This window comes from Falco biarmicus, chromosome 7 (assembly GCF_023638135.1).
Source record: "Falco biarmicus isolate bFalBia1 chromosome 7, bFalBia1.pri, whole genome shotgun sequence".
In the NCBI taxonomy this organism is placed as follows: domain Eukaryota; kingdom Metazoa; phylum Chordata; class Aves; order Falconiformes; family Falconidae; genus Falco; species Falco biarmicus.
In genome coordinates this window covers 31,673,872-31,697,679 of record NC_079294.1, presented here as the reverse complement: position 1 = coordinate 31,697,679, position 23,808 = coordinate 31,673,872, and the positions used below count along the sequence as shown (strand labels likewise).

Here is a 23,808-nt window from a genome sequence, read left to right as displayed (position 1 = left end):
TTTTTTTCCCTTTAAATAAAAAGATACATTATTTGGATCAGAAAATACCTCCTGCTTCTTACATGGTCATCAAAATCTGTGTAGGGTTTAGTCCTTTATTAAGCATGCTGGAAATATGCATTTGAACTTGAAATGCCTAAATATGCTCCTAGCATAGTTAAGGTTGTCATACAGTATAAGAATATCCCCTCTCTGATAGTACTCTATAGTTCTAGACACAAACTTGAAGACTTGGTAACCCCTGGTAAAGTGACTCTTGTATGTGTATTTCTGCACTAAATCAAAGCTGCTTATCTGTAACTGCATTTAATGAAGATCTTTGCTGTGATACAGCCATTTTCTATTTGAGTTGGGTTTTAGGCTTAAATTACATTGTTCCAAAGTACAGCCCTAAAGCAAACTTTCCAAAAGATCTGTCCATACTACTCAGGGCTTTTCCATTTTAAGGAAAATCAAATTTGTTTTGTCTTGCTTTAAGATTCTCTGCTGAGAAAAATTTGGCAGTTTGGGTTAACAGGCTTGTGCTGATCTAGATATTTCTTTACCACCATCTTGGGGATCTACTTCCCTTTCTCCTTCTTCCCTTCTCCCCTCATTCTGTTTTTAACTACCAACTTATTTTTCTATAGTATTAAACTGGAAAATTTCACATTTTGTGTTTACCTGCATCAAGGTTGAATTGTATTAAGCCCTAGCAGTCCTCAACAGTAACTAGAGTGCTTATTTAAACATCTTGTGAATCTGAGTTTCATCCTTGTTTTAAATTTGGAAGGAAAAGGAGCTTGCCTTTTCCCTTTTTCCACACATATAAGATTAGTTTCCTTTAAGTTAAAATTAACCTTTTTTCTGAAAAAAGATCTAGCTAAAAACTCTTCCTGTTCATTGGGTATGAATGTGCAAGTAGAGGAAGAAGAGTTTAGTGGGAATGATAATCTGCTAGACAGGGAAGTAAGATTGCTTTTTTTGGTGGCAATATTGAATTTTTCCCATATATTGATGAACTTTTCAAATAACAGAAGAATCAAAGGTGGTTTGGTAAGTATAGCTCACACTGGCAAAGACTTTCTGCGTTTTGCCCTTGCTTTGATTGTGAAAGAGTATTAAGGACAGTTGCAGATAAGAGAAAGGTGAACAAAATTTGCTATAAAATGAGATTAAGAGCAATGGGTTGCTTTAATGGAGCATCTTCTCTAATTAGTATAGTCCAGCAGACTTTTGCTTTCCTTCTAAATTTTTTTTTTATTCCTTTGAAAAATCTATTTTTTTCAGATGTTCTGGGACAGCTGAAAAGCTTCAAGTCTTGTGGAGGGAGAAGGAAGAGTTAAGATGTACGATCAGTCTGCTCAAAGTGCAGATTTGCTTTAGCAAGTAGGTGAACAGAAAACCACCCCACAGTCTCTCATAACTATGCAATCTTAAAAAGTCTGCATACATGAGGTATGTGTAGATACTGCTGAATTAAATTTGTAAATGATTGATGCTTCTGTTTTGAGGAGCAATATGTTATGTCAACTTGTGTGATGCTCCCTTGGCTGTTATGTAAAACTTGCATGTTCGTGTTACAGGACAAAAAATAAATGCTTTAGAAATAAATGCAGAGAGGGCTTGTTACAGGAAATTTGGAAGACATAACTTCCTTTTGCCAAGGGGAAAATGTAAACAAAGCTCCAACTTAATTGTAGACTAACTACTAGACTAGGTTTCTGACGAAGCCTTTCCTTCCTTCCTTTATGGCTTTTATCATTGAGAAAGTGTATTTTCTGTTTCATTTGAAATGGTTTTCTGTATTTGTGGGGAGGACAGGCCTCAAAGTTAGTGAGCATTTAGTTCTTGCTGCACTTGCATGGAATCTAAATGTAAGAATTACTGAAGGTAACTACTGAGGCTAAAGTTATTGGTGAAACTTTTGAGGGTTCTGATAGTTCATGGGAATATCTGAAGTTTGCTTGTGAGGGGAAGGATTGCAATATTAGTATAGTCTGTTACTGTACATGCTCTCAAGTACTAAAATATCCATATTCAAAATGGCTGAGGCCTTTGAAGTGTATGGCATAGAGACATTTATTGGCATTAGATGTTATGGTGTATTACTTGTTGAAGTCAGCGTGGCTCTTAAAATTTTCGGCTGTAGCTAATGAATTTAAGTTGACCATAGAGGAGCCCAACCAAAGGAGAAATCTTTTATATGCACAAGCTTTTAAATAACTGTGAAAATCTTACTATATACAAAGATAACTGATTTATAAAAACAGGTGTAAGATCACCATGTTAGTTGTGGTTTTGTATGTTTAAAAGCATCTGAATAAAAGGAAAACAGCCTGCAGGATTTACCAGGAATGTCAGACTTGCTCAGGGTGGCAGCAGTCCATAACCAGTTTACAAGCTCTCGAATGAGTCAATTGTTGTATAAAACCCATGCACGATGAATTTTCCAGTTTGTATTGCTGCCTGCTTCAGTGAGCAGAGTAGACCTGGGAGTGACTGTGGATGCTAGGAGACAAGAGGAAAAGGTAGTGTCAGCAGGGAAACCTGAGCCTTGGAAAGAGCGGCTGCAAAGCGGGGCTTTGCCTGTGTGCCTGGGGCCAGCCTCGAGTGACTTGTTGAGGCTGAGCCCAAGCTCAGAGAGAATAAAAAGGATGACTATAAGAATATAGTTTTGTTGAATTGTGAGGCAATTTAATAGCAACAGTGTGCTCTCTTCACGTTGACAGCTGTGGGTTCTTGTTCCAGACTGTCAGACCGACCTGCAAGAATTCACTTTTTCTTGTCTGTTACCTCCTCCAGCAGTGGGGTGATGGATCAGCTATCTGAAGTGACTTGTTCTGTGATCGTAAAACCTTTGTATGTAGTGTGAGGGGAAGCAGGAAAGCCCCGTGGCTGGAGCAGCAGCATGAGAGGACCTTCTGTTAGTCTGACTTCAGTGGTAGTGTCAGATCACCCTGATGTACCTGTGAAAAGCTGACAGGCAGGGAGACCTGTATACACAGTTTGCTTCTCATCAGTGGAAGAATTTGCTGGATTGAGGGGAATATATTAAAATGCACGTAGGCTTGCCTTTTTATTTTTTCCCTGTATGACTAATACCTAGATGCATATATTCTGTCACTGCAAATTTGAAATCTTCCATGCCTTCAGATAAGCAACAATCCCCATGGACCTCTTTAGTAGTAATATTTAATGACTATTTAAATAGTAACTTAGTGGCTGCTATCTGAAGGGTGGTTAACCAAGGCCTAATTGAAAGGAGGAACAAACTACACAAATGCAGAACGAAAAGTACAGGCCAAAGAAGACAGCACTTGAGCTAGTGAGCACTCCTGTGGTGAATCCTAGCAGTAGTTGGTGCTCTCTCAATAGCCTGTTTCTGCCAGGAGTGCCCTTGCTTTGCAGACAGTTTGAAGATGATCTTTTTCCTGCGGGTAATTTTTAAGAGCTATGTAAGAGAAACAGCATATTGCAAGAGTAGTCTCATATAGCTACCTGCTTACATTAAGATGTTTATGTTGAAAATGGCAGTTGACTGTGTGAAGATAGAGGTGGTGCTGTACTTGAGGGCAGTGGCTGTTGCAGCCACCCCAGAGGATCCGCTGAAAACAAATATGGTCCAGTCAGGTCCCTGGTAGGACTTACATGGCTTCCCAAATGTCTGCTAGAATGAAAGGGGACAGCTTTGCTGTAGAAAAGAATGCATGGGACTAGGAATGTTGGGGGATTTTTATTTTTTGAAGGCTGTGCCAACTGAGTATTAGTCAAACTGCATGTTGTGTTTGACTGTGGGGAGCAAGCAGCCTTTTATTCCTAGTCTTCCCTCTCCTAGTGACGTTCCATGGGTCATTTGGTAAACTGGTGCAGGGAGCTAATTATGCTGGAGAGAAAAATTCTGCAGAAAATAATACCTTGGTTTGGTTGCTGGCATGGTGGAGGAGCTTTGAGAAGATGGTGATAGTAGTTGAGGTGAGCACTGCTGCTGAAGAAATGTGCGTGGAACCACAGTGTTGGTGAACCAACCGGTTTTTGCATACACAAAATAATGCATTTTGAATCCAGATTGGAATTGTGTTTTTGTTGGATCCAAGACTTGTTGTGGCTTGTGACTATTATTTTAGAAACTCTGTTTAAACTGTAGCTGAAACGTGTCAGTTTTATGGCTGTGACTTAATGCTTTCTTGAAGGAGGAAAATAAATGTTTCTCTAATAAAATTCCTCATGGGTCTTATGAAATGGCTGGACTAGATTATCTTTTGAGTTCTTTACCATACCTTTCCGTGTTCCACCTTCCAGATTTTATGTTATAAATAGATGAATCCAGTAGTCTTAGTTTATAAGAGATGATGCTAGCAACTGATACTTTAAACTTTTGTTATATCGAAGAGAAAAGGCTGTGTGAGTTAAATCTGCGGTTGTGTGATGGTGTAAGCATCCATGGAAAGGATGCTGTACAGAACAAAAAGAACGGTGGTATATTAAGGGGGGGGATGTAAAGAAAATAGTTTTGAATATATGGCAATATTGGTAACAGCTTCTTTTAACAACAAGCAGAGTTTTTCAGTGGAAATAGATGAGATGCATATTATTTTGTCACCAAGCATCTCAGAAGCTCATGCAGAAGGGAAGAGGATTATGCAGAAATACTGTATTAATGAGGAATTATGTCGGTAATGGTTCCAAGCAACAGAAATACCTCAGGATGATGATGTTACTGATACAGTGGCTATCTGGCAGGATGAGTTGACTGTAGCCAAAATAAGATGATGGAGGTAATCAGTAAACTGATTTATGAACAAAATTCACCCATATAGGAAGGTCAATAAGTACATGGATCTAAGATTTTTAGTCTGCTTTGACATGGGGTTGCTGGAGCTATTGTTGGGAAAACCCCAAGCAGTGTCATCACTAGAGACTACTACTGTTCCTCTTAAGGCTGTGGATCAAAGGGAGGCTCTTTTGAAGATAAATTGAAAATAGCAAGTTCTAAGAGAGGATGTGTGCTGCTTACTTAGTGTAGGTACCGTGAATAGTGTCTAGGATTGTCTTATTAGTAACTTTAATATATTCTCAGAGGAAACATGTTCTGAGAAATGCAGTGAATTTGGAAATGCTGCTGTGTACGGGAAGCTCCCAGATCCTTGTTCAGAGTAAATGGCTTTCTGTGAAATAATTGAGCTTGGAGAAAAGGGAAAATGTCTCTAGTACAAGGAGACTGTGGGGTATATCCCGCTGGGGTGGTACTTGATGTGAGAAAGCAGCAGGTCTGAAATCCAGAGACAGATCTTCCATGTGGTTGGGATTTGAGCCAAGATTTCCCTGTCTTAGTAGACTTGCTAATTGAAAACAGCATCTTGTGTTGTGGTTGGGTCACAGCTCTAGCAAGAGGAGGAATTCCCTTTCTCAATGAAACGGTGATCTTTGGGGGAGACTCTCAAAGAAAATAGAATAAAATCATGTGAATTGTGAAAACTGCAGAGAGGAAAGACTCCCTGCCCTGCTCCACAAAAAGCAACGGTCCTGCTGACGGTTAAGGGGTACTTGAATAGGAAGCCCATGAAATATGCTGTATAAAGGTGGGACAGCTTCATGTGGAGGATTCTTGCTTTTTGCTCCACTCTTGCCTTTTCCATGGGGGAAGAAGGGAGCAGATAACTGAGGATACTGGTGCAATAAAGGACAGGCAGTATCTGGAGACAGTGTCATGGTTTAACACTGGCCAGCAACCAAGCATCACGCAGCCGCTTGCTCACTCCCCCTCACCCAGGGGGAGGGGGATCGGAAAGGAATGTAAAACTCAGAGGTTGCGATAAGAACACTTTAATAGGTAAAAGCAAAAGCCGTGCACACAAGCAAAGCAAAACAAGGAATTCATTCACCACTTCCCATGGGCATGTTTGGCCATCCCCAGGACAGCAGGGCTCCATCACGTGTAGCGGTTACTCAGGAAGACAAACGCCATAATGCCAAATGTCCCCCCCTTCCTCCTTCTTCTTCCCTCAATTTATATACTCAGCATGACATCATATAGTACGGAATACCTCTTTAGCTAGTTCAGGTCAGCTGTCCTGGCTGTGTCCTCTCCCAATTTCCCGTGCCCCTCCAGCCCTCTGGCTGGCAGGGCCCAAGGAACCAAAAAGTCCTTGATTTAGTATAAACATCACCCAGCAACAACTGAAAACATCAGTGTGCTGTCAACATTGTTCTCACATCAGAGCCAAAACACAGCACTGTACTAACTACTAAGAAGAAAATTAACTCCATCCCAGCTGAAACCAGGACAGACAGAAAGAGAAGGGCAGTGGTCTTACCAGGCTGGTGTTCAATCTGAGTATCTGAAGCTAAACTTAGGTGAAATTTGACTGGGTGAAGTGGCTGCAGACTACTTTAAAAAGCAGTGTAAGCCTTTTTTGGAGATGACTTTTCATGTAATTTGGAGATTCCTATTTTTGTCTTAACCAACTGATATATTCACATATACCAAAGAGGATTTGCCTTTCTTAAACAAAAGCATGTTTTTGTTTGCTCAGAAGAGGCCTTTCTGAAAATACTTTAGACTTCTCAATGTATTACAGTATGTCAGAATATCTTGCAATTATTCTAGATTGGCTAAAATGAATTATCCTCACTTTCCCTTTAAATGGATATGTTCATCTGTAATTACTTGATAGGACTTCTGATTTTCTTACGAAGTAGATTTAATGATGTTTTGTGTCTAAGTCAGGTAATGTTCCTTTCAAGTGAACTTCTAAAAAATGGAAAGTCATTGAAGTATATGTTGTCATTTCACTTCAAGAGAGTCCTAGAGGGCAATAAATGAGTTCTTGTTGACTTTGCTAAAATGTGTTTTGAATTCAACTTACAGGAACATTAGCTAAGTCTTTCATGTTAGTATCATCAACCAGAATAGATTTTTGGTTAATTATTGGTGCTTGCAACCAGCTGGAAGGATCAGTGATGTACAGAGATCAAGATTAATTTGCCAGTATGTGAAAACATCTAGGTTGCTTGGGAGAAACTTCCTATTATCTATAAGATTGTACTGCTGTAACTCAGTCTGCATGTGCTTTGTGTGTGTGTTTTTTTAGGTGCTGGAACTTTTTTTATTTAAGAAAATACAAATATGTTGATGTTCCACGCCCCTGCAGTGCTGTTAGTGATTTGACCTGTCACTCCCTGCTGATGACATTACTTAATTTCTTCTAGGGTGTGACACATTCACATCATACTCTGAATTGCTTTGTTGATAATCAAAAGTCTTTCTGAAGTGTACATATCTTTAAGACTCCACACCTTTATACTCTATTTGAGTATAGCTCTTCTACCTTTCATTCTGATTCCTCAGAGGATGTGTTAAAAATTGGTGCAGCTTTAATTTCTTGTTTTTCTCTTCCTAAAATTCAGTGCTATGATTCTCAAGAAATCTAGAAATAAAAAGCCAGGACTACTGTGGGGTTTCTGCCACCTCCATTTTAAAAGAACTTCTTAATGGAGAAGTGTACTACTTCATGAGAAAGAAAGTGCTTTAAAATTTGTGCTTAACTTTCAAGAAAGGGTTCTTTGTGATAGCTGGAACACATTATTCTCAGTAAAGCACTAAGCAACGCAGTCGCTTTCGTAATCTAGTTATGTCTGCTTTTTCTTGCCCTCTTGTGCCTGTAACTGCTGATGTGGCTTAAGTTCTGGTATTTTGCTTATTGGATTTTCTTTCTTTCCAATGCAGTAAATCATGAAATAACACAGATTCATTAACCCAAATCAGGAAGAACATTATCTGTTCCTCATGTTTGTACAGTACTAATCCAAACCAGAACGCTTCAGCTGTCAGCTACATCTTACTGTTGTATTATCCAGATAATTTTGAGTAATGATAAAGTTTGATTGCTTGACTGGATTTTTAAAGAAAGTGTCAAAATAGGCTTTGTGTGGATTTGCATGTGGCAGGCTATAGAGTCAGCTGGTCATTCAAAATTTCAGTTGTTTTACATAGTTAACCAATTACACAGCGCTGCCCCATATGTATTAATTTCTTTAGTGTGTATGCTTATACAGCAAACTCTGTGAGTATGCCAGTGCTTCTCTCGAGTGTCCCATCCATGGAATAAGAGGAGGGTCAGGATGAGTAGTATTCAGTTCCTGTCTGCTTCACTTCCTTGGAGAACCATCCCCTGAGTACGACAGTAAGAAAATGAGTTAGATAGTAAACGCACATCTGAACAAACATTTGGAACTCCAGCCACAAACAGCTTTCCCTTTCTTTTAAGTGCTTGTCCCTTTGGGTGTTGCTGGCTGGTAATTCCAGTAGTGATACTGTGGAACAACCAGCATGGCCAGGGCTGGCTTTGGAGACTTCCCAGTGGATGGGAGCTGTAGAACCATTCTGCTGAACATGGTATTGTTCCTGAATTCCTTTGTGATGGCTCAGGGCTCTGCGTTGGTCTCCAGACCACTGCTCTGCCACAGGAAGGTTTGGGTTGTTAAGGCAAGCTGGTGGGATGTACCCTAGGGACAATGGCAGGGGTCCATTCTCATGAGTTCTTTCTTTTAGTTACCAGTTTACCTCATCCCTATGAAAATAAGCTTGTCCTTGCTAAAATTTAGTTGAAGAATTCCTTACTAGGTTTATCACTTTCAAATATCAATTTATTTTTTTAAATTCCTTCCTCCGCCCAATATACCAATTTACTGCTGTATGTTGTCGTTTCATCTTGCATTACAGTTCCACTTCCTTGTTACTTGAAAGAAACCGTTGGGGCAGAATAGCATAGCATTTTTGGTCTAGATAAAAATCTAAGCAAATTTGACTAAGGTATGCTTGTGATACTTGTGTTGTCATTTACTCAGAGTAAATGTAAAATATGTTAGGTAAAATGTAAAACCTGAAAAATCACGTTGGTACAAGTATGTGCACGGACTTGATACAATTTCCCACTCTGGTCTTAGGATTATGCTATTTCATAATCCTATGGCAACAACTCCAGAAGAAATGGAATAAATGCTTAAAATTTTAGAGGGGAAAAAGTCCAATGCTTTTGGTTGTAAAATGTGTTATAATGCTCCCCACCTTGCCCTTTATATTAACTGGATCCCAGTGGACTACAGAAACCTTTGTATTGAGTGATGACTATAAACAAAGTGTCACTGTTATCCAAAGTCCATCCTGTACACAGACTTTTTGTTAAATCAAAATTCCCAATCCAGGAATTCCTGGCTGTTAGCCCAGACACTTCAGATGCAAATCGTCTTAGGTTCTTAGGATTTTAGGTTCAGTGTGACAAGTATTGAGAAGATTGAGAAACTTATTTCAGGTACTGAAACTTTTAACTGGATTTGGTTTTAATTTTAATTTTATTCTGCTCTGAATATCAGTGTAACCTGTAAGTACTTCTCTGCTTTTTGTAGCAATTGGGGTGGCAATTTTGGCTTCTAAAGCTTCCTGGTTTCATTTAACATACTTCATATAGTATTTCTGCAGTGCAGGCTTTTTTGAAACAAGCTTTGGCATAGTTTAACTTTTCTTGCCCTGCGTACATAGTGCACATCTGTGTGTGTCACTGCTCTCAACAAGAGATCCTGTTTCAGTAGGTCAGCAGGTGTTGAATTTAGTTTTCTTTTGATAATGCTTATATGAATGCATATAAACTCTTAACAGAAAGGCAAGAAGTTCACCTGATGGTAGTTATTAAACAAAAAAAAATCCATAACTGTTTTGAGGCTAAAATTAAATTAAAAAAATTCTTCAACTACATCAAAATACAGAGGCTTTTGGTATGCTGATAACTTCTGCAAGGAGAGACAAAATCTTTCTTTTCTTTTGCAGTTGAAGATCTAATTGTGAATTGGAGGTGTTTCTTCATTTTTGTGTTCATCTCCTACAGCTGTCTTTCACCATGTGAAACAACATTCTTGATTTGGCATTTTTTTGTGGTAACTAAGATGTATTTATGTTTGTGCTACAATCAGCAGGTTATGTGTAAGACTGACTTCTGTGCAGGTAGGCTAGGTTTAGTGTAGAAGCCGAAGTGGACACTAGCGAACCAAACCAACCAACCAACCACAACAACAACAACAACAAAAAGAGGAGGGGAAAAAAAAAAAAAAAAAAAAGAAAAAACCCACCTGAATGCATGAGTGGCTCAAGTACATCTTACTGTCAAAATATGCAGTCCTGGCTCTGGCAGCTTGTTTCCAAGTCTGTCTTACTCCACCTGTGCTGGTGTGAGTGTTCTGTGATGGCCTAACAAACCAGTTGGGTAACTGGTACTGTTTAAACTTGTCTAGGTTGGTTTTAGCATGGGGCAGTTCATATGGGTCATGGAATATTTGAGCCGGAACAGACAAGGTAAGGAAAGGGGATGTACGAATGAAGAGCGGAAGGCAGGGCTTCCTCAAGGACAGAGTTCATAGCTGCTGCCAGCTTAAATTGTTTGGGAAATACAACATGGGTTATACAATGTTATCTTGTAAAATTTAGTGATGTAATAAAAAATAGAAAGATCATACTTTCAGTTGGTACATGAGGTTAAGGGCAGTAGTGGGAGTAAAGCCATATATTTGAGCCATTGGGCACAATGCATTTTGTTATGAACTACGAGGTGTTTGAAATTCAAGATGCGAAATGCTCTGCAGAGGTCAGCCAGTATACACATGACCAAGCAGTGCACAGTTAAATTTGAAAGGACGCACAGAAGTTTTGGCACCTGTAAGTGGCTGACCACAGTGCCTACTCTGCAACGAACTCCTTCACTGAAACCTGGCATGTTTGGTTTTACTTAAATTCATGTTACAGAAGTTTATATGTATACAGCTTTGATATGAAACTGTTTTTACACTGTCCTGTATTACTTAAATTACATATTTTAAATTTACTGAGTGAATTGATTCTGCACAATACTCACTTGGGTTTAATTTATAACAGTGTTCTTGTGGGAAGTGTCTGAATAAAATTACTTTATGTATTGGATATTTTAGGAGCTTTTTGTTGTGTTTACATTTTTCAATTAATTTAAATCCTGTTGTTCTGCAAATTCAAGCACTGAATGCTAATCTTACTGAACAGTTGTGTCTATTCCTTGATCACATTCCTTCCATCTTCTGGGGTACGCTTGTTGCCAAGTGGAAGGTATTAACCTCAAACCTGGGACTTGATTATGTATATTTTGTGCTTGCTAGCAAAAAAAACCCCCCAAAAACAGAACACCAAAAAACAACCAAAAAACCGACCACACTTTTTTTTCTTCCGTCTTATATTTGGCTCCTGGGCTTTTTCCCATGTCAGGAAGAACTGAAAAGCATTAGTAGACATCTAATAGACAAGTTATCACACCACAGCTGAATGCAGAAGAGGAAAGTGGCATTATTCCAGGACTCTTGTCCAAATGAACCAAGTCCAATTTTAGCTGATAAAAGGAAGTTGTTGGGATATGTACTCAGGATGCTGGCATTTATTTGTGAAAGAATTGGCATTCAAACTTGAAAGGTTACTTTTACCTCCACAAAGCTTGTACTGAATGTAACAAATTCCATCTGGAAACAGGCACCACATTTAAGCAACATATTCTGTGTGGATACACAAATCACTTGAGTGTCCCTGTTTTAATGATATAATTTTCTAAGTGTTTTTCTTAAATCAGTGGGGCTTTCCACGTATGGCGAAGAGGTCAACATCCATACGGATTTTGTTACTTTAGAATAGCTAGCTTATTTCTGCACAAGGAAGAAAATGAGTACATGCATTGGCTACAACTGAAGTCATCCAACAGCTGGCATTTGCTAAGAAGATTTACTGGTGTTTGCTGGTGTGATGTTGCACATTTTGCCCATGTTCTGGTTTCTAACTTCATCCTGAGCAGGCTTGCTATTCATGTAGGAAGGTATTTTATTTTCCTGTTTCCTGATGAGTAGCAAGCTGAATCGGCATAGAGTTTAAGAGCAGCATCGGGTTGTAGGCAAGTGATGAGACTTTGCCACCTAGCTAGGGAGGGCACGCGTGGGAGTTCCTCCTTCCTGCATTTGCAAGCCTGTAGATTGGCTCAAGTTGGCCTGCATAATATGAGGAAAGCTGATGTGTTGTTATAGTTATGTGTCTTGCCGTAGCAGAATTCAGGTAGTGATCAGCAGGCTGCAGCTGCGTGAGGCAGACAGGGACTATGAGCTCTCTAGAGCAGCAGTTCTGCCTGTACATCATGTCTAGTGTGAAGCAGTGTGGTTCCTTTTGGAAAAAAAACATCTGATGTCAGAGACCACAAATGCCAAAAGGTCTGATTTTAGGAACCTTGTTCTAAGGCATCAGATGTCTGGCAATGATACACTCTCTTGTGCTTCCACAGTGCTTCAGTCCTGTGCCTGCGCCTCACCTTTTCGCATACCCATTGTCTATAAAGCCAGGTTTCCAAACCCTTGTCTACTTGTCATCCTCATGTAGCCGGCCCTCAAATCCTGGGGCCCTTGTGTTGTCCCCCCTGTCTGTCCCCCGCCACGCTTACAGCAGTTTGCAGCCTTTTCCTTCCCAGCCTGTCTCTCGCTTTCTGCTCCCCAGGATCTGCTTTCCATGCTGCCTTTGTATTAAGAGGCCAGGTGTGCCTCTCCCCTGTGAATCATACCTCACCTCCCAGTGTCACAGTAACTCGCTCTTCTGAACTCCTCATGCCAGAAATAAGCTGATTATTAAAGCAGAGAGACTGGAACAGTACTACAGCGTTCTTGAAACATGAGCTCTTGCATGGCACCTGCAATTCGACATGCTATAGGTGTATTGAGAAGATCAAGTTGGGAGCATATAGCAAATATAGGTACTGCTGTGACAACATGGTAGAATTTAGCTACGTATCTACATACACCTATTTAGCTACATACAGTTTAGTTCACAATATTGAATGGAGTCCAAAAAAATTCTTGGTATAGGCTTTAGCTTTGTGTCACTTTTTCTTACCTGTGCGTTGGTGTTTTGGATGGAGGCACATGTGTTCAACTGGACAGTAGGCAGTTCTACATTGTGGTAACTTTCATTTTGCAGTATTAATATTTGAACGCTGCTAATATAGCAATAAATTAATATTCCTGTTGTATGTTTAGCAATTAATCCTTGTTCAAATTTCCTCAGAATTGACTTAGAATGTTTTCAAATGCCTAATAAAACAATAGATGAATGCTTAAAAGCTTTATTTTTGTTATAAACCTACTTCTAGCTACTAACCTGAACTTGAAAAGTAGGACTGAATGAGAACTGTGTAAATGGTGTGAAATCAAAATGGAGCTGAAAACAGTGATGAGTTATAACCTCCAATGGGATTGGTTTATTCTGTTTTCTCAGACAGTATAATTCAATGTGGGATTTTTATAACAATATGTAAACATATCAGCATATATGAAAAGTCTGTCTTGGTATAGTTAAAGGAGCATATCTAGTCTAGACCAACTCCTTGAAGGTTTCTTAGATAAAAGTTTGATAGCCATCCTGCTCCCTGTTGCAGTTTATCATACTGATTTGTGAATGGTTTTGAAAATTACACATTATTTTAGAAAATGAAAATATATTTTGGTATTGCTTTAGTATTTCAAATAAAAAGCTATCTTGGAAATGTTTGTGGTTTTAATTTATGAAAATACTGTGTGCTGGAGGCTGAGTTTATTTTAACTAAATCACATAATACCTACTGGGGAAAAAAATGAAGTAATTTATTGGTGTTTTTGTTCTTCAGAAGTGGAGGAACAGGATGCTGGACCTGGGATTGAAGATTATATTATAAAGGATTATGGGATTATACATTGAAGAGCCAGCAGGCGGAATGCCTGAGTGACTGAAGAAAATGGGTGCTAATGCATCTAACTACCCTCACTCCTGTTCCCCAAGGGTAGGGGGAAATTCACAGACACAACAGACATTCATAGGTAACTCTTCTCAGTTATCTTGTCACTTTCATGAATGGCTTGGATTGTGTATGCAACGGATTTGATTTTCTTGTCCTAATGTTATGCAGAGCTTTTATTTTCTAGGTCACCAGTTTGAATACATTCAAGCTCAATCGTGCATGAGTTTCATTACTGTCCAGCTCCTCTTTGGCCTGCGTATGCAATGAGTTGATCTACCATTTGCTAGTAAGCCGGTGCCAGGTTATTTGAATGAAGTGGACTTTTTATGAAAATTAAACCATGCATGCTAGTTTTCCCGGTTCATGAGCACTTGCTCTCTGTTAATACTATCTACCATTTTCTACTCTTCTTCCTCAGATTTTCTGTGAAACTGTGTTCAAGCATATAAAACTCTTGATCATCAGTATTCATTGTAGTATTGGCATCATCTAATCAGCATCAATCATTTCCTTATTGCTAGAAGGGATATCTCTGCTAATAAGCCTGTCAAAGTACCACGCAGTCCTGAAGACAGCTTTTTCTCCTGTCCTTCTCCTGTTCCTGTAAATGGGGAATGGGTTACTTACTGTCCTAACAGTATTATTTACAAGCAAGGACCTTACTTAACTGGAGACATGAGTTGAAGTGCCCTTAAGAAAGTATTTCTTATGCCAGTCATAACTGGGTGTTACCTTTTATGTGCTTTTCAGCCTAGTGCAAAAATACCTCGGTGTGGATCTAAGAACTATTACTTATAGTGTGAGAGTGATGTGATGAGTCTAAAAGAAAGCAGGTTTTTGCTTAGAAAACCCCCAGCCCTGACAGCCTGAAGAATGATCTTAGCAGTAAATAACATAAATACTTCATAAACAAATTGACTTGCTTTATAATTTTTTATCGCAGCTTTTCTGAGACTCCTCGCTTTTGGAGATCTGAGTAGAGGGCAGCCCACAAACTGTTACATGTAAAGACCTGGGCTCTGGGCTAAAAATTCTGTGTGCACTGTCATAGCATGTCAAGGAAGAACTTTTAGGACTAACATCTTCGATATCCATGCTGTAAAGTCCTGCTTAAGGCTTTATATATTTTTAGTATATCACAATGAACAGTAGTATTTTTTTTGCCCCAGTTTATACATATACTTTCTGAAAATTACAACTAAAAAGATTTTTATTACATGTCTTGGTGGTGGTTTTTATATGGTGCTCTACAGAATAAAGAGAAACCCTTACAGATGTGAATATAGGCAGATCTGCATGCTGAAACACCTGAGCAGATTTGAAGAGGCAAGAGCTCCAAAGGCTTCATTAAATGTCCCAGAAACTTTCTACTTAGTACATGGGAGGTTTTATTGATGCTTTTCATTATGAAATTCAAAATAGAAACCCATTATGCGGTATGATAAATTTACTGTTCCCTATTACCCGTTCAAAATTGTGGCTCAGACTTTTGAGGAAGCCCTAAAAGCATGTGGCTGTCTCATCTTAGGCAAGGGAAATGAGTGTTCTGGTCAAAATGCTTGCTGAAATCTTGCAGTGCTATGATGACTCTTACCTGAGTGCGCTAGTAGAGGAAGTGTGCTATCTACGTCACAGACTTACATCTCTTCTTCCCACTTTGTGGAGTTTTGACTCTTTCTCATCTTGATTCTTCTTTGGATGATTGGTGTATGTAACAGTCGCAGTAGAAAACAGATGTATCCTAAAACTGATAGCTGAGGGTTTCATCATTTGTTAGAATAATGATGTTTTAGTATTAAGTCGATGTTTACAGGTTTTTTGTTTGTTTTTAATGTAGAAGGCATTAGATCTATTCTGCTGTCCCAAAGTAGAACTGGAAATAAAGGGACTGGAGTTACAATAGCTGCATAATATGTCTTAGTTGCCTTATTATTCCTGGAAACTGGATTCAGGACTATGGGTTTGTTTTAGACACACTGCTTTACCGTTAAAGTGCTGTGCCGTGTTACATAGTAAATGTAGGATGAGTATTAAAAGCTGAGACTGATCTGGCAAAGCACAGTAGCTTCATAGGATGAGCTCCCATTGTTAATTGACACTAATGCTGAATTTGCTTACATTTTATGAAGAGTGGATAAATTAGTGGAAATAACACAGTGCTCTTACTACAAAAAATGCTTTTGTTTTAGCAAAGGCTTAACTAGTCATCTCCTTGCTGTTTTGTCTGCAGTGTTCAGGAGGAAGATTTCCCAACAGTTTCTAGGGTGGTACATCTGTTAAAGATGTTTATTTTAAATAGAACTCTATAATTAGACTTCAGAATGTGTAGACATGCAGAGGAGACTAGACATCCCATTATTCATTGTCAAGTGCCCAAGTAGTTTCTCTCGGCAATCATCTGTTTCTTGTAAATATTTATCTGTTCAAAGCTAGATAGGGTCCAGGGGCATGAAGTAGCTATTGCTTTTTAACAACATTCAATAGATTGATGCCTTTTAGTGTAGAAGTGGGGAATAAATTTCTGTTTCCTGCTTGTAATGCTGCTGCCTTACGAAGGAATACATGCAGGTCAAAAAGTGACTCCTCAAAATTCTTTTTTTGACGGATATGGAACCACCAGCTGTTGTGAGCCCAGAGAGGCTGTGCCAGTGCATTTCTGCTTCTGCCTCTGGCAAAATGCAGTTGTGTGGTGGCACTTCTGTAGCAGCATTTTATCTGTTTGTAAGGGTTAATAGCACAGTTTGCAGGTTTGGATCTTGTGATGATTCATGTGCAAGTAATATGTCAGGGCAGCCATCAGGAGGAAAGAAATTACGACTTGTGGTGTGCGATTTTTATTTTTTTTTTTAGTGGAATAGAAAAGAATGTTCTGCATACTCAAATTTGCTATTGGAACCCAGGGTACTTCAAAGTGAGTTGGCATCTTCTCTTGGAGCAGAATCTATCATTATAGAGTGACTAAAGTGTAGTTATACTTCTATTGTGAAATGTAATCAATACTCTTTAAATGGAGCAGAAATTCTAGCCTTGCCACTATCAGCAGGAGACTGAATCTCTGCTTTTCTATTGTGTTACCTAGTATAGCATGTGGAAGGAATTTTTGTGGTGGGTTTTGCAGCACAGCTTCTTCATTGAAGTTGTCTTGAGTTTTTGCTGTTCTCTTCATTTAAATTGATATTTTTTTAATGTCTTTAAATGTCAATATAATGACACGTTGCCTGATGAAGCAAAATTTAATGTAGCATGGATGAAATGGTTAGAGGTCTTTCCTCAAAGAAAGCAAAGTTCCTTCCAGTAGTTTTCACTAATGAATTGTAAACCCATTACATTTGATGATTTGGGGGAATTTTAATTAGCTTGGCAAAAAAGCTGGTGTATAAGGTTACTTAAAATTATTGAGACTTAAGTAATAAAACAAGCTACAGAAATCTTAGATTGCTACAGTTGTGCTCTCAAATACAACTTGAACTTTGAAAGATACAGAAGAAACTTTAAGATATACTTCTTTGAAATAACATTGTAACTAAAAGCACTGTTTTGATAGACTGGCCCATACATCGCTGTCAAAATAGCATAGCAAAATAGCATCACTTCAAATCTACCTGAAACAAATGGAACTGTGAGAGGGCAATGATACAACAAGTTATAAAAGGCCATGGAAACTCTAGTGGTTGGCTGTGCTTTGCACTTAAAGATCCAAAAAAGGCAACAAGTAGTAAGGCTAGTAATACTAGGTATTAAAGGTAGTAAAGTGTAATACTGGAAACATGTCAGTTTACTTTGGGGAATAGTTTACAAATGCTACTTCAGATGATCCTGTTATTGTTACTAATCTGTATACCATTTGAAAATGTTTTCTTATGGTTACTTCCTTTGTCTGGGAGTAGTTGTGTTTGTCTACTTACTTTTTTTTCTTGTCACGTCTGACATTTTTCACTATGTGGCTTAGAGCAAAAATTCTGTAAATAAAGTTAAATTAGAAGATAACCCTTTGACAGGAGCTCTGCTTCTGTGCAATGCAGATTCTAATTCCTCTTTTTCTTACTGAATTGCTCTCAGTATTACCGTACATGCAGCTAGGCTCAAACTGATAGCAAAGGTTCTAGCAGAACAGGTCAGGTGAGTAACACAGATAATGTTGAGGGGAATCTATTTTTCTTTTCATTACATGTGTGATTCATTATATAACTTCCCTATAAATTATTGTGAGGGGAAAAATAATTATATATATACCTTAAATTTATAATGCTCTATTAAAATGACCTCTTTAATAATACAGTAAAACTTCCATTCTTCGTATTCTTCTAAATGTGGTATATGCGCAAATTGGCGTTTACAGTTCTGTGGCAAGAAGCCCATTTTATGTGTTTGACTTTCAGCATTACTTGATTATCATATGACAGGTTTTTTCATTTCTTGTTAAATGCATTGAAAATTAATTCATTGTACTGAGTTTCGCTGAATATTTTGGTACAGTGTTCTTTTTTTTTTTTGGGGGGGGGGGTTGTCCCCCTCCTTTTTTCTTGTGACTATGATAACTATCTGATGCCAGGTATGCTTTTGTCATTGAAATGACACTTAACACTGGAATAAAATAATTTGAAAAATCACTTTGAAGGGGTGGTTGCAGGTGCTACTATTTTGCTGAGACCATACAAGTTTTTAAAAAGGCTGTATTCTGCACTTAGCTAGTTAATACAATGACGCTTGTAATGCCATAACCGCAGTGTTCTCTTCCCACTTAGATAAATGTACCATGAGCTACAGAGCTACATCAATAGCTGCTCCTTGGCTCTTAACATTGAGTACACTTAAAAAAACAAACAAAATTTTTAGATGCAAAAAAACCCCCATTTTTTTTCTTAACATCTAGAAAAGGCTTCAGCCAGGTTTCCAACTTGTTAAATTACCTGATCTGAGGAGAAGGAAAAACTGTGTAACTTAGAGACATTGATGAACTGTTCAGGTGTTACGGACCTTCCTTTTAAATTTAAAGAATAAATGTGTTCAATTTTCCTTTCTGCCTTCAGGGACATCATCCTACTCTCATCAAGGTTATGGCTGTGAATCAAAGCTGTATAGCCTTGACCATGGCCACGAGAAACCTCAAGACAAGAAAAAGAAAACCTCTGGCCTTGCCACCCTCAAAAAGAAATTCATTAAGCGTCGGAAATCTAGCCGATCTGCTGATCATGCCAAGCAGATGCGTGAACTCCTCTCGGGCTGGGATGTCAGAGATGTTAATGCATTAGTAGAAGAATATGAAGGGACGTCAGCCTTAAAGGAACTTTATCTGCAAGCTAATTTGGCAAGACCAGAAGCCAGGACGCTACAAAAAGACATGGCTGAACTTTATCAGTACAAATATTGTACCGATGTAGACTTAATATTTCAAGAAACTTGTTTTCCTGTGCATCGTGCGATATTGGCGGCAAGGTGTCCATTTTTTAAGACTCTTCTTTCTTCCTCACCGGAGTATGGGGCAGAAATAATAATGGATATTAACACAGCTGGCATAGATATGCCTATGTTTTCTGCTTTGTTACACTACCTTTATACGGGAGAGTTTGGAATGGAGGATTCAAGATTCCAAAATGTTGATATCCTTGTGCAGCTTAGTGAAGAATTCGGAACACCAAATTCCTTAGATGTTGACATGCGTGCACTCTTTGATTACATGTGCTACTATGATGTGGTTCTTAGCTTTTCATCCAACTCTGACTTAGTAGAAACTTTTGGTGGAAGTCAGAACTGTCTAGATGAAGAGCTCAGAGCTCACAAAGCTATTATTTCATCACGATCTCCGTTTTTTCGTCACTTGCTGCAGAGGAGGATACGAACTGGTGAAGAAATCACAGACCGAACTCTACGAACTCCAACTAGAATTATATTGGATGAATCTATCATACCAAAAAAATACGCTAAGGTTATTTTGAACTGTATGTATACAGATGTGGTGGACCTCTCAGTTTTGCACTCCAGCCCTTCAGTGGGCAGTTTAAGTGAGGTTCAGGCTCTTGTAGCAGGAAAACTAAACATGACTAGGGCTGAAGAAGCTATGGAGCTTTATCACATAGCACTGTTCTTGGAGTTTAACATGCTTGCACAAGGTATGTAATACTGTCCTTGCTGTAGAATGTATGACCTTATTTAGAACAATTTTTTAGCCATGTTGCAGTGTAACTATGCCTATGAAGTCTATCAGTGGCTGACAGTTCCTTTAAGAAAAGGAATATGTTTTCCATCTCTAAGTTGTAGATAATGCATCTGTGTCTTCTGAACAGAATAAGTGCTATGTGAGAGCTTTTAATTGTATCGGACATCATTACTGAAGCATGCTATTTGTCATATGTAACTGATCTTGATATTTGTGATTATCTACTTTCATCTATAATCCATTTTTTTGGTGTAAATGACAGGGGGAGGATACAAGAGATTCTGGTTGAGAGGAGGAAGTATTTAGACTTGTTATGAAGTGTCCCTATATGTTAACAAGGCTGTAAACTTGAGTGATTATTGCTGTAGTTTGTCAAAGGGGGTACGCAGAGCCTGCAATCTTGCTGTTGGAAGGTGAATTTAAACAACTTAACTGCACTAATCCCAGGTCTTTAGTATCTTCTTGATGTACAGGACTGAAGGCAGGGACAGTCACTGTTTTCAGACTTAGTGTAGAAAGTTTCACTTCTGTCCGTTATTCTTTAAGATCACTTAAATCTTGATAATGTACTTCCTGCACATGGAGGTTGGCCAAGGTTATTCCGATCTCTGGCGAGATGTCAGAGCATAGACTAGTGAACTAATGATGCCTCTTGTGGTGGCAGGAGCTTTGCTTGTTGTTTGATCTGCTGGTGTTTAAACTATTTTGTGGCCATATTTTACATAATGGGATATAGCAATTGCTGGTGGGGGATGGCAATTTTACCTTTGAGGTGAGAAATGGAGAACGGATTTCACTGAGACACTGGCAACAAGATTTGTTTAAGCTAGTTTAATTTTTTTAAGAAAATTTCTTTTACAGTAGATCTGTACATCCGTAATTTTTAGCTATCAAATGAAATTTGACAGGATTGAAAATTCTACTGGTCTACTTATTATCTAGCACTCAGTCCAATCACATCTTGAAAGCCTCCAGTAATGGGGAGCTGTAATATGTCCCTGGGGAGGTTGTTCCAGTGAGTCACTGTTCTCACTGTAAAAAATATCTTGGATCAAGATGTATCACAGTGCACCTTGTACCTGTTGCCCCTGTTCCCTCCATGTGGCTCCCTGTGGAAAGAGCAACTCCATCCTCTCTGTAGCTGCTTTTTATATACTGGAATACTGTGATGAGTACCCTGAGCCTTCTCATCTCCAGGGAGAAAATACCTCACTCTTTCAGCCTTTCATTGTAGGCTAGGTTCTCCAGCTCTTTGGGCATCTTTGTGGCACTCCTTTGGACTGGCTCCAGCCTGTCTGCATCTTTCTTGTTTTTTGTTGTTGTTCCCCTCTAAGTACACTTAGAAACCTAATATTGAATGGAATGCGGAAGTGGCAAAGAGTTTTACTGTAGTTTAACTACAGTGTTACATTCATTCTTGTACAATATTTGCAAGTTGATAGTACTTGAAAATAGGGCAACTTGGTACATCATGTGAAAGCAAGAAAGGAAAATGAGTTGAAAATAAAGAGGTGATAGAAGTGTACAGCTAAGTCTTGGTGCATGCACATATACAACTGCTAAAAGGGTTCAGTGTGCTCAGGGAATACTAGTGAGGGAATTAAACTGTAAGTGAAGCCCCTAAGACACTGAATAGTTATGCAGTGTTTCATAAATGAACAGGTTTAATTCTTTCCCTCGGATTAGAACCCTAAACTGAACAGCTGTGTAGAGGTGCTCAGATGAAGCAGTGTTAAACTATATCAAAGCTGATAAGCAATGATAAATAGAGGACTTCGAAGAGAAACTTGGGCACGCTTAAGAGATGGGAAAATGGCTTTTATTTTTTAGGTGTCAGTAAACGCTGAAAAACAGAACTGACGTTTTATTTGATGCTAGGTTTCATTATTTCTGCTTGCTTTAAATTGAGCGTGTTTGGATTTATTAAACTGGCACTTCCTTTCAGTAAAGCACTACAGACCAGTGATGCTTTGCAATATATATTCTGTGAGTCAGAGGTAACAAAATCTTAAATTTTCCATGGAATTTTTCTCCTAACCTTACCTCTAAGGGAGGAAAAAGAAAGGCAGGAGCTGTACTGGGCTTGGAACACCTCAGCATCACATTCAGGTGGCTGGAACCAGTGAGTGCAGCAACATAGGCTCAGTCTTGGTGGCCCTCTGGATGAACCAGAGCAGTAGCATTTTGGGGATGGTCATTGGAAGGAAGCAGAGTTGTCTTCAGAGGTCTTTTCTTTCCCTGGTAAATCTGTTTGTGACCAGTGAACTGTGGGGTGGGAAGGTTGTTATGCATAGGGGAGAAATGCAGTAAAATCAGGCAAGGGTTGAAACTTACTGTATTATCCAATATTACCAAATGTAAATTTGGCACCCCATCAGATACTGCAAGTCGAGATATTATCTTGAATTAACTAGGATTTTACAAATCGGTGCTTTGTTCCCTAGCTACAGGAGAAAGTAGTAAGCAGTCTGTAGAAAATCTGTATATGCCTGTGAAGTCAGTATGTAATAGTTTCTTACTTAGTTTGCTGAGTTTGTGTTTAGGTCATTGGTCCTGTGCTAACACTGAAGAATTGTTCTGGTATAATCTTACAGTCAAAATTAAAAGGAAGCTTATTTGATTAGGGAAAATTATATGCCTGCACTTGACTAACAGATCGCTTAACAAAGTATGCACTTTAGTAGTGACCACCGTTCTTGTTTTGGCATTTGACCGTAGCCCTGTGTCCTCCTTTACTGTAATACATAGGGTAGATGAGAGTTCTTAGTTTCAGTAGTGTCCCTCGCATTCCCCGATTTCATAGCTAGCATACTTCTCAGCTGGAAGCTGTCACTCAAACATCTCACTTCTAGATGTTACACAGAGAGTGATGCTAGAAGAGACAGCATTGATAGGTGTGGGAGACCGCTGAATAGGCAGCTTCATGAAATCTTAGCTGGGTCCTCTGACAGCACTTTTCTACTCTGTTGTGCTGCAGGTGTCCAGTTTTGCCCAAGTTCTGACCGATCCCATCAGTTGGCTTTCACAGTAGCTAAAAGTCTTAAGTTTCTTCTCTGGATTTCCACACTCCCTGGCTCAAGTTTGTGATTCAGTTCACTCACACTTGCCAGCTGCAAACTTACTAAAGCTTGTCTCCCTGGTTTCCTGGAAAATATTTTGGGGTCATTATCTGGATATTCTTTCCAACTCATTTTGCTCACTTTTACTCAGTTTTGGCTGGGGTTTTTTAACAGTGTCAAGTGAAGTTGATGTATTTTAAAGCTTCTGATTGACTGTTTATTTTCAGCAGATTTTAGTTTGATTTGTCTTCAGGGACCTTTGTAAGTATCCAGATGTTGTAATTTTTCTTCAGTTTCAGCAGATGATTCAGCTTTGTTTCCGTGGAAATGTTCCCGTTACTAACATAGTGATGCTCCGTCATAGGGAAACCATCTATTAAAACATACAGTCAAAAAAAGAAGTCAGTGATAGTATAGGTATGTGATATGACTCTACTGTCCCAGTGAGGCAAGGTTACTTTATTTAGTTTGCTCTGCTTTCAGCTTGATTTGTTTCAGCTGATGATTGTCATATTTCTTCCAAGAGAAACTGAATTATATCTTTGAGTGAACTCATTTGAATAAATGAACTAATCAGCAAGCATATATCATCTATAGCGCTGATCATACTGGAACCCATTTGTACCTAATAAGACTGAGACTGCTGTTCGGGGTGCTGCAGAGTTTGTTAACTATCAAAAAGTGAAGCTCTTCACTGCGTTCACAGAGGCTGTGAGGATTAGAGCCCTCTCCAGGAGGTTCAAGCACATCCCTTAGTGGAATGTTTCCATGCTCTGCCTGCTTGTATCTGCACTCT

At 38.9% G+C, this 23,808-nt stretch overlaps 1 protein-coding gene across 5 annotated transcripts in view; it reads left to right on the top strand.

The window, feature by feature from the left end:
• The window catches only part of BTBD7 (BTB domain containing 7), a 55,059-nt gene that overhangs the window by 7,156 nt on the left and 24,095 nt on the right, over positions 1-23,808 (top strand). For 3 of the 5 annotated variants that reach the window (XM_056346029.1, XM_056346025.1, XM_056346026.1), the window contains 2 exons: positions 13,686-13,875; positions 18,827-19,906. In XM_056346029.1, the coding sequence (XP_056202004.1) occupies positions 13,794-13,875; positions 18,827-19,906 (1,162 nt within the window). In that variant the 5' untranslated portion in view covers positions 13,686-13,793. Of the gene's footprint in view, positions 1-1,269; positions 1,438-12,416; positions 12,777-13,685; positions 13,876-18,826; positions 19,907-23,808 lie in introns of those variants that run through there. The other 2 variants (XM_056346027.1, XM_056346028.1) reach the window with 2 other exon arrangements.